The sequence below is a fragment of the Tripterygium wilfordii genome, chromosome 21, assembly GCF_013401445.1.
Source record: "Tripterygium wilfordii isolate XIE 37 chromosome 21, ASM1340144v1, whole genome shotgun sequence".
Classification (NCBI taxonomy): domain Eukaryota; kingdom Viridiplantae; phylum Streptophyta; class Magnoliopsida; order Celastrales; family Celastraceae; genus Tripterygium; species Tripterygium wilfordii.
Genome location: NC_052252.1, coordinates 12,054,683 through 12,065,115, shown reverse-complemented (window position 1 = coordinate 12,065,115; position 10,433 = coordinate 12,054,683). Strand labels below are relative to the sequence as shown.

General features: G+C 34.2%; 1 protein-coding gene across 1 annotated transcript; it reads left to right on the top strand.

The window, feature by feature from the left end:
* The first annotated feature begins 453 nt into the window (after positions 1-453).
* On the top strand, positions 454-2,247 carry LOC119987904 (F-box protein CPR1-like). The gene is made up of 2 exons (XM_038832811.1): positions 454-604; positions 1,003-2,247. The coding sequence occupies exon 2, from the start codon at positions 1,021-1,023 to the stop codon at positions 2,245-2,247; it is 1,227 nt and encodes a 408-aa protein (XP_038688739.1). The 5' UTR covers positions 454-604; positions 1,003-1,020.
* The last annotated feature ends 8,186 nt before the right edge of the window (positions 2,248-10,433 follow it).

Genomic DNA, 10,433 nt, shown 5'->3' with positions numbered 1-10,433 from the left:
GAGGCCGCGAAGGGATATTGTGCTAGGTTTGTCCAAAAAAATGACAGGTGGCACGTATTAACTGGATATTGAGTTTACTGTACATAAACTACTGCATACTTCTTCTATCAAGTATTCCTAAAATTACCAGGGTACACCACTTGTTTTCAAGTATGCAAAAATGGTCCATCGTGGGACTCTAGTGCTGAAGTTTTTCAAAAAAGGGGATTTCAAGTGTGATTTAGCAAAACCATTGTGGAGGGTCTAACTTTGTGTACTAGCGTATCTTCGAGAGAGTCATAAAAAAATAAATTCAACTGTTCTAGATTTTAAAAGCAACCTAACTGGGCCCATTTAAATTTGGTTTGGTTGGGTTGGGTTGGGCTGGGCTGGACTCATTTATAGCCTCAAATTAAGGGAGAACCAGAGAGCATAGTTGGTATTGAAAAAACGCATCACGCGTAAACTCGCCCAACTAACTTTCAACTTTCTCTCGCTTCCCTCTCTGTAAGTGCAATGAAGTTGCCGAGTTAGTGAGTTGTGAGCATTTCTACGATCGGGGAATTAGGGTTTAGATGAAGCAGTACCAAAATGTCTGGTCATCCTGAACCTGAAACAAGCGCGAGTAAGTCTTATTTCTCTTGAGTAATTTTTGTGTTCATGCATTTTCGTGTTAGGGATTTTTTTTTTTGACGACGGAGTTGAACGATTTGATTTTAGTGCATGATTTGATGATATGAAGGGCTTGGGTGTTTCATTGGCATTGTTTGGAGGAGAATTTTTAGGAAGGATTGTGAATTGGATGAGCGAAGTGCAATTTCACGCCGTGTTTTTGTCTTTGAAACCATATGGAACCAAAAAGACTACAGACGTAGCTTATGGAAAGATTGATGAAAGGAATTAATTGGGGAGTTTAAAAGTTATCATGAACCATATTGTTGTTTGCTTAGTTTTAACATTTAGTGATTTCATAACATCGTAGAGTAGTTATAAAACTCATTTTCCATATCTTTGGCTTGTCAGGGAAGGATCGCAAACTCAATGAAGCAGTCATGTTTTCATGTGTGCCCTTTGGAACTCATAACAGATATACTTCCACGATTGCCTGTGAAGCCTCTGCTTCGTTTCAGATGCGTATCTAAGTCCTGGTTTGCCGAAATTGATGGCCTAGATTTCGTCAAGAGTCATGTGAGACGACCCATTGAAATCACTACCAATCATCATCTCATTCTCTCCGAAGCTGATGTGGCGGATGTGTACAACAGGACCTATTACCCTCCAACTCGTATGTTCTCAGCAAATATCGACAAGGGACTTGGTCAACCCCTAAAAGCCCTTAGCAACCCTCTGAAATCTATGAAACGGGTAACTGAAATATTAGGCTCATGCAATGCGTTGCTTTTATTGCGAAACAAAGGTCAAGATCTTGTACTTTGGAATCCTTTTACCAGGAGGCATAAAACGATCCCCACTGAGCCCATTGATACTTATACTGCACTTGAAAATCGAGGTTCACCCAAATATGGATTTGGATATGACAGCATACATAATGACTACAAGGTTGTAAGAGTCATCGAATGCTTTTCTAAGGATAGTGGGTGTACGGTAGCCTATGAAATAAAGGTATATAGTTTGACTATGAATTCTTGGAGAAGGGTTCAAGATTTTCCTTGCCCTAAAGCATACATTCTTGATCAACCTGGGCGATTAGCCTGTGGTGCTTCACATTGGTTGATGTATCTTTACGATACTTATGCCGATGATATAATTGCTTTTGATTTTGGGAAGGAGGAGTTTCAGATGTTGCCGTTGGCTTCTTTTACTGAAGTGTTTGACCATAATTGTCTAGCTGTCCTTCAAGGATGTTTATGTGTGTACTCAGTTCTGGCTACAATTCAGGTTACACTATATCTTATGAAGCCATATGGGGTGAAAAATGAGGATTGGACCAAGGTGTTGACTTTTATGCAAGATGCTATTCCTAGGGATTTTTTTGAATACGTTAGGCCTTTGATGTATTCAAAGAGCGGTGATAAATTACTCTTTGAGGAGACCTTCCAAAGATTTCTTTGGTATGACTTGGAAGATAAAAAAGGTTTCGAGATTGAGATAGGAAACAAGCCTCCTGCATTCGTCATAGAGGTTTGTTTGGAAAGTCTTGTTATGCTAGGTGAAAACGATAGTTTTGATGGACATAATGAATCTAATAGTGATGATGAATCTAACTGTGATGATGAATCTAATGGTGATGATGAATCTCATGATTGAAGATACAATGCTAGTGGATGAGAGGGATATGACAATGGGGTAAAATACCCTTATTTGCGAAGTTGTGCACTATTCACTTGTCTATCCTAGTTTGATGTTTCGGTGTTTCTTCTGTTTCAACATTTTTTATTTTTTAATTGGCCTTGAAGAAAAGTTTTTCCTTGTTTAATTCATTATTTCATACACAAGTAATTGTTTTAAGTAATTATTCACATTTCTCATCCTTAAAATCTTTATTTCTGATTTATTTCCAATTTTCCATCAGAGACGAAGCATTAGCTCTCATGCTATTGGCAGCAACAGCTGTAGGAAAAGGGCAGGAGGCAGCTGAAACCACAAGGAGGCAGGCCTGCTAGTATTGATGACCTTGACCAGTGATGATCAATTGATGTGGTGGAATCGAATTGATGGAAGGCAGGGTAAGAGACTAAATAAGAAGTCCAAGTAATTTGTCAAAGTTTATTTGATGGATTGTTCTTTCATTCTTGTAGTCAATGAAGTTTTTATTTTTCAGTGATTCTCGTGTTACAGATTCAGTTTAGATTATACTTGAGCAAAATTAAGCACATTACAGATGCATCATTCAATCCTAGTAACATTAGAGAGAGAAAATATGAAGCAGTTGATTTGTCCAACTTTTCTGTTTACTGAAAACACTTTACTTCATTTTTTCCCCGTTCATTGCCTAATGTCCTATTCTGTAAAAGTTTCTATTTCCATGACTTCTTCAGCTTGGTGAAATTATTCTCATCTTTACTCAAATTCAAATGAATAAAGCTAGACTAGATGGGAAAAACTTACGAATTACTGAATATTGTTGAAGATGGTTCATAGTACTGTTTTTGGATTACTTTCCTTGCTTAGCTAATGCATTTCTTCCATGATTGATTAGTTTTTTAGTCCTTATCCTGGAAAAGATAAAGGTATTATATATTTTTTTCTTGGACATAGTTTTTGAAGTAAACTTATTCTCTGGCGTTAATTGTTGTCTCATGTGAGAAGTATCGTTCCTGTCAGGTTACTGCTAGACAGCTGAAGGAAAGAAGGGCCCTAGTGGAAAATTTCTGAGTTTTGACACTTCTAGTATTTTTTGAACTAGTCTTACACTTGCGAAGTGTTTAGCTTATCTTACTAGTGGCTTATGCAGGTTTTACTTGTATATCCTTAATCTACACTCATGGATCATGGTTAAGTTTCTAGTACACCAAAAAAACAATATATTGAATTGTGTTGATAATTTCTATTTGAACATTTTGACTTGACCAGTGCGAATCTGAAACAGTTGCTTCTTGATGTATTATCATGGTTCTCCGCCATGATCTGATGAGTGTCTATCACTATGGATCAGTAGTATTGTGAACAATATGAATTTAGTTTCTTAATTAGTTTCAAATAAGACAGTACGGAAACAACACCTACATCTGCTTTCTGGTCAAACTTGCTCCTTTTAACAGAAGGAACATGATTGTTACACACTGAGCCAAACACTTTTAAATGTCTAGTTGATGGTTTTATTCCCAACCATGCTTCAATAGGAGTCATCTCTCTATTAAGAAGATATACTACAATATAAACTGCTTCAGTCCATAACTGCTTTGGAAGTTTCTTCTCAGCCAGCATACATCTAGCCATTTTCATAACAATCTTGTTTTTCTTCTCTGAAACTCCATTCTGTTGAGGGGTATAGCTCACTCTCAAATGGTGAGTAATTCCCACTTCTTAACAAAACTGTTCAAAGGCCTTTGAAGTGTATTATTTGCCATTGTCAGATCTGATACTCTTGATTTTCTTCCCACTTTGAGCTTCAACAAGACTTTTGAACTTCTTAACATTGAGAATACTTGAGCTCTACTGGAGATGAAGTAAACCCAAGCCATTCTAGTGAAATCATCTATAAACAAGATAAAATATTTATTTTGACTCAAAGAGTTCACACTCATGGTCCACACACATCAGTGTGGATTAGCTGCAACTTCTCACTTGCCCTCCAAGTTGAGTTTATTGGAAAGGATTGTCTGTGCTGCTTACCAAACTGACATGCGTCACACACCACAATATTCACATGAGACACAGACATATCCCTAACCATATTCTGATCACAAGCCAACTTCCATGAATTCTTGTTAAAATGCCCATACCTACTATGCTATAACAAAGATTCATATGTTTTCATGGTATAAGCACCATGACTAGCATAAGTTGCATAAAGAGGAAAAGAATTTTCCACCATACTGATTTTGGCAATTTCACAATCATTAGGAGCAGATATGGTACAACTTGAATTTTGAAAATTCAAGGAATAACCCTTCATCAACATTTTTACAACACTGAGCAAGTTATAATTCAGTTGAGGAATGAATAACACATCATAGATAAGTTTAGTACCTTGCTTGGTACTTTTATGCTCCGTTTGTTTGAAGTAAATTAGTTGTTTGGAAAACGAATTTTACATTTTACTATGTTTGTTTGGCGAAAATTAAGAAAGTCAACAGAAAATTTGAAAAAGTCAATATGAAAATCTAACGTAATTAGAGGAAAACAACAGCCGCTTTGGAGGAGCAGCTGTTGTTTTCCCAGTCCTCCACTAATCCAATTCGTCTCTCTCATTTTCTCATTAGCGGCATTCATTATTCTCTTGTTGTTCCGTCTCTAGTTTGTCACAACAAATTCCACATATTATATATATAGCGTGTGCCATTATACTTGGCAGATGTTAAAATTCCTCTTTGAACCTGAAACTAACAAATAGTGGTTGATATGCCAATAGGATGTGAACATGTGCCACCGTTACAGCTTATACTTTCATTTTCTTTTCTTTTTTAATATTCCTGTTACTTCACCAAACAAATAATGTATTGACAATAGTATGTGTATGTTCAAATTATCATTATTTTTAGTATGTATTGACACATTAATGAATATATGTACACATTATTTCATCAACAAGAAAAAAATATAATGTCTGTATCTCAAATTTATATTTTTCATCAAACAAACAATGGAAAACATTCACAATATTTTTGTCCAAACACTAGAAATTAATTATTTTTCCTCGATAAACTTTTTCACGATATATATTTTCCATGAGGAGGTTGGCTTTCCTCCAAACAAACGGAGCATTAGGTACTGAACCCTTGCCTTTAGCATGCATCACTTCCCCATTTCCCAAAGTCACCTTGGTTTTGACAGTTTTATCCAGAGTTGAAAGCATACTAACATCCTTGGCCATATGACTAGTGCAACCATTGTCAATGAGCCAAACTCCATTACCAGGAACCACAGAACTGCCAATAGCTATAAACAAATGATCTTGCACCTGCTGATCATTAAAGAAGTTTGCTTCATGAGAAATTGAGCCTGGTTGCCTTTGATTCTGCTCTCTTTGCAATACTTCTCAATATGCCCCAATTTCTTACAAAATCTGCATTGAGGCCTCCCATACTTCTGCCAACAAAACTTTTTAGGATGATTTGTCGTATTACAGTGAGGACAAGGTGGAAACTTGCCTTTCCTTGATTGATCTCCAGAATTGGAACTGTCTAATGACTTTCCCTTTCCACCCTTGTCAAAGAATTTCTTCTTCCCTTCCTTTGTACCTGCGGTATGCTTCCCTTTGTGCTTCATTTGGAAAGCACCCTCTGTAACCTTTTTTGACTTTCTAGAAAATCTCAACTCCTGAGCTTGCAATTTATTACACAACTCAGTAATGATAAGCTTGCTCAAATCACAAGATTCTTCACTAGTTAAGACCTTAGCCTCAAATCTATCAGGCAAGCTTATTAACATCTTCTCAACCACCTTGGAATCTGAAACAGCTTCCCCATGTAATTTCATCTGATTGATAACCTCAATTAGCTTGTTTGAGTAATCCCCAACAATATACGAATCCTTCATTTTCAGCATTTCAAACTCCCTTTTAAGGGTTAACAACCTCTATTGCCTCACCCTTGCACTCCCCTGAAACTCTTCTTTATGTTTACCCCAATCAACCTTAGTTACTTTAATATCAATAATTCTAGGGAAATTTTTTTCATCAGTTGCAGAATGCAAAAAGATGAGAGCTTTAAAGTTTAAGAGGTTAAGATCAGTGTAATCTTTAAGCTCTTGAACAATGGGGTTTTCATATAGGTAACTAGGGGCAACTCATCCTCAATCAAGTGCCAAAAACCATGGGCCATGAAGAAGGACTCCATCCTTGCTACCCAGTAATCAAAGTTTTCACCCTTGAAAACATGGGGAAGAGGTAAAGAAGACTGAGACAATATGGAGAGATTTGAGAAAATCTTACTGTAATACCTTCTGTCAAACTGATTTCTACACAAGCCCTTAAGAAACACAGCTCCGATACCACTGTGGACACTGAGAATGCCAGCTACCAACACTAACTTATACATCTTTAACAACCAGCAACGCCTATCTCAGTTCAACCAACACACAACTTCACTTGTAACATTGAACACAGATGAGCAAGTCAATTAGAAAGATAAACCTGCTAATCGTGATTGAAAAAAGCAGCAAGAAATCCAAGTTTGACAGTAGCAAAAAAACTCTTGCACACACAGAATTTCTATATTAGTTCAACTTTACTTGCACGATACAGTACAACACAACCTAGAAGAGACAAAAGTAATATCTCATTCTAGTACAATGCCTACATGGCATTACCACAACCATATAATAAAACTAGTTGCATGCTCGCGCTTCGTGCGATACATAATTAATTTAAAAAATAAAGATTTTTGATAATTTTTTGATACTTTGTTACCATGATGAATAACAGAGCTTGAATTATAGAAAATGAAGATAATTGTGAGATGAACAAATAACTACAATACTTTTTTCTCAATATGTTAAGAAATAATTTTCTAAGAGGGAGCGAAAAATTTGATGCATAAGGAAAAAATATGCTCAGAGTTTAACAATTATTGTTTGCGTTGGTTTTTTGAACAAAGTTGTAAAATAACTAAAAAACATCACATAAATTCTAAATTCTATAGAAAATATAGCGCACCTCCTTTGTTTCCTAGTTTTTACATCTCATTTATTATTGCTTCTTATGTCAGCAAGCCACAATTTTTCATACTATGTCAATAAGCATATGTAACATATAATTTGTTGTACTCGGTATCTCACATTTGATTAAATTCCTCATTTGTACGATCATCCACTAAGGGATTATCTTATACGAGATAATCGGATCATCCTTTATGAAATCTCCTAAGAATGCATCCTAAACTGGATCTTTTGCATCATCAGAGTTTATTGAATTGTATAATTTGGTTGTTGTTTGACAACTAATTCCATGATTTGTAGGGTCATATCGTTAGGAATTTGATTGAAATTGTTCATTTTTCCCATGAAGTTTTTGTAGTATCTCTTAGAACTTTATTGTGATATTGTATGTTTTTGTGTGTTATTTTATACCTATATTGTGAATATGTTTCATTTAAGCTTTTATCTTTTTGTTTTTCTATGCAATTAATAGGTGATAATTGATATGACTATTTATTGTATTATTAAATATGATTTTAAAATTATTTGTATATTATTAACTGTATGTGCTTGTGGGTCTTAAAGTTATTCAATATATTTAACTTTTTATTTTGTCGGTTACTTTTTGTTTTTTGTGTAGATTTTTTTTAGAGGCATCCACGTGGCACCAAAGAGAAGCCTTTTGGATCCTCCATTATATATATATAGATTGATTTTTCTTTTGTCGGTTACTTTTTGTTTTTTGTATAAATTTTTTTTAAGGGCATCCACGTGATACCAAGGAGAAGCCTTTTGAATCCTCCATTATATATATATATATTGATAGATTGATGATTGTGATATTGTGTTATTTTATACCTATATTGTGAATATGTTTCATTTAAGCTTTTATCTTTTTATTTTTCTATGCAATTAATAGATGATAATTGATATGACTATTTATTGTATTATTAAATATGATTTTAAAATTATTTGTATATTATTAACTGTATGTGTTTGTGGGTCTTAAAGTTATTTAATATATTTAATTTTTTCTTTTGTCGGTTACTTTTTTGTTTTTTGTGTAGATTTTTTTAGAGGCATCTACGTGGCACCAAGAAGAAGCCTTTTGGATCCTCCATTATATATATATAGATTCATTTGTTGTATTATTAAATATGATTTTAAAATTATTTGTATATTATTAACTGTATGTGCTTGTGGGTCTTAAAGTTATTCAATATATTTAACTTTTTCTTTTGTTGGTTACTTTTTGTTTTTTGTGTAGATTTTTTTTAGAGGCATCCACGTGGTACCAAGGAGAAGCCTTTTGGATCCTCCATTATATATATATATATATAGATTGATAGATTGATTTGTTGTATTATTAAATATGATTTTAAAATTATTTGTATATTATTAACTGTATGTGCTTGTGGGTCTTCAAGTTATTCAATATATTTAACTTTTTCTTTTGTTGGTTACTTTTTGTTTTTTGTGTGGATTTTTTTTAGAGGCATCCACATGGCACCAAGGAGAAGCCTTTTGGATCCTCCATTATATATATATAGATTGATGATAGATTGATTTGTTATATTATTAAATATGATTTTAAAATTATTTGTATATTATTAACTGTATGTGCTTGTGGGTGTTAAAGTTATTCAATATATTTAACGTTTTCTTTTGTTGGTTACTTTTTGTTTTTTGTGTAGATTTTTTTTAGAGGCATCCACGTGGCACCAAGGAGAAGCCTTTTGGATCCTCCATTATATATATATAGATTGATAACACAAAATCATATGACATGGCAGTCAACATTCTTACAGTTAAACACAACTTAGTCAACAAAGTAAGTCAAACATAAATATAAACCTAAGCTTATGTCTCAACTCCAACATAATTGATCCTAGCCTCAACTCCAACATACTGATCCTAGTATTAATGTACATGTGAACTTTTCCAGTAATTGTATCTCGACTTCTAACTGGACTTTTGACTTGGCAGCTTGCAATATACTTTACATTGATATTGATGGAGGAGGACAAGTCTCGTATCTAACAGATTTGAAGCCCTATCATATTTCTGCTCATAACAGGATAGGTTTCATTATCGCATCTTGAGCAGCAGCAGTAGCCACAAGAACAACCTCAGGCTTACATCAACATAACAAAGAACACAGTTGTTAAACACAAGATACTAGGTCTTTAGAAGAAACACCTCATGCCAACAAAACAAATAACTTAATGTGACAATCAACAACAAAAAGTAAGAAAGTATCGCAATTGCAAGGTTGACCACACTTTTTAAGTTCATATTGCTGATTTATCAAAAAAAAAAAGAACCAAAACAACACAAAACAAAGAAACACATTTTAAGAAGCTTATATTGCGTTGCACTTGTAGATAAACAGAACTGGTTATTTCATAGTTTCTAACTGCTATCGGAAGTGTGATGCATGAAGGAGGTTACAAAATGGTGAGGATGTCAAGATCACGCATTGTCTTAGCTTGCAAAATTTCCGTCATCTTTTACAATTTGAACATTAAAAGGAAAAAAAAGCTAAGTACACAATTAAACTAAAACTAGTCCCCGACAACGGCGCCAAAAACTTAAAGTAATAATTCTCGCAAGTGCACAGGAGTACGAATAACATAGTGTATGCAAGTACGAGGCCGATCCCACATAGACAAGTTCAATTCAATTGTTGTACCTAACTCAATGAATGATTAAGAATTAGTGGAGAATGGAAGAATAATCTATGTAAAGAAAATAAGCAAGCAAGAAATAAAATTTAGATTTTTATGACGATGTTTGTTACCGATATGAGAAGAATACTAGGGCGATGATTTCACATAGCAATCCTATCACAAGCATTCAATTAACAAACACCCAATTATGGTTCTGATTCATTGGTTGATTCTTTCTTAAATATGTTGGTTCATTTGTTCGTGGTACCAACAAATATTATTAACAATAGAGTAATCCTATTCATTCGTAGTCGTTAACCCAAAGCTAATAACTAATTACAATCTAAAGAACTATACCAACCATTCAATTCCCTAAACCTTGCTCATGGTTGATTTCCTTAATTTCAATTTCGCTAGGACACGTGAATTCTATTCGTTCCTTAGTGCTAACTAGATGAGCCTAGTTTCATACTCAATTGGTGATCAAGCAATCAAATAAATAATAGACTATAAGCATGAAAATCA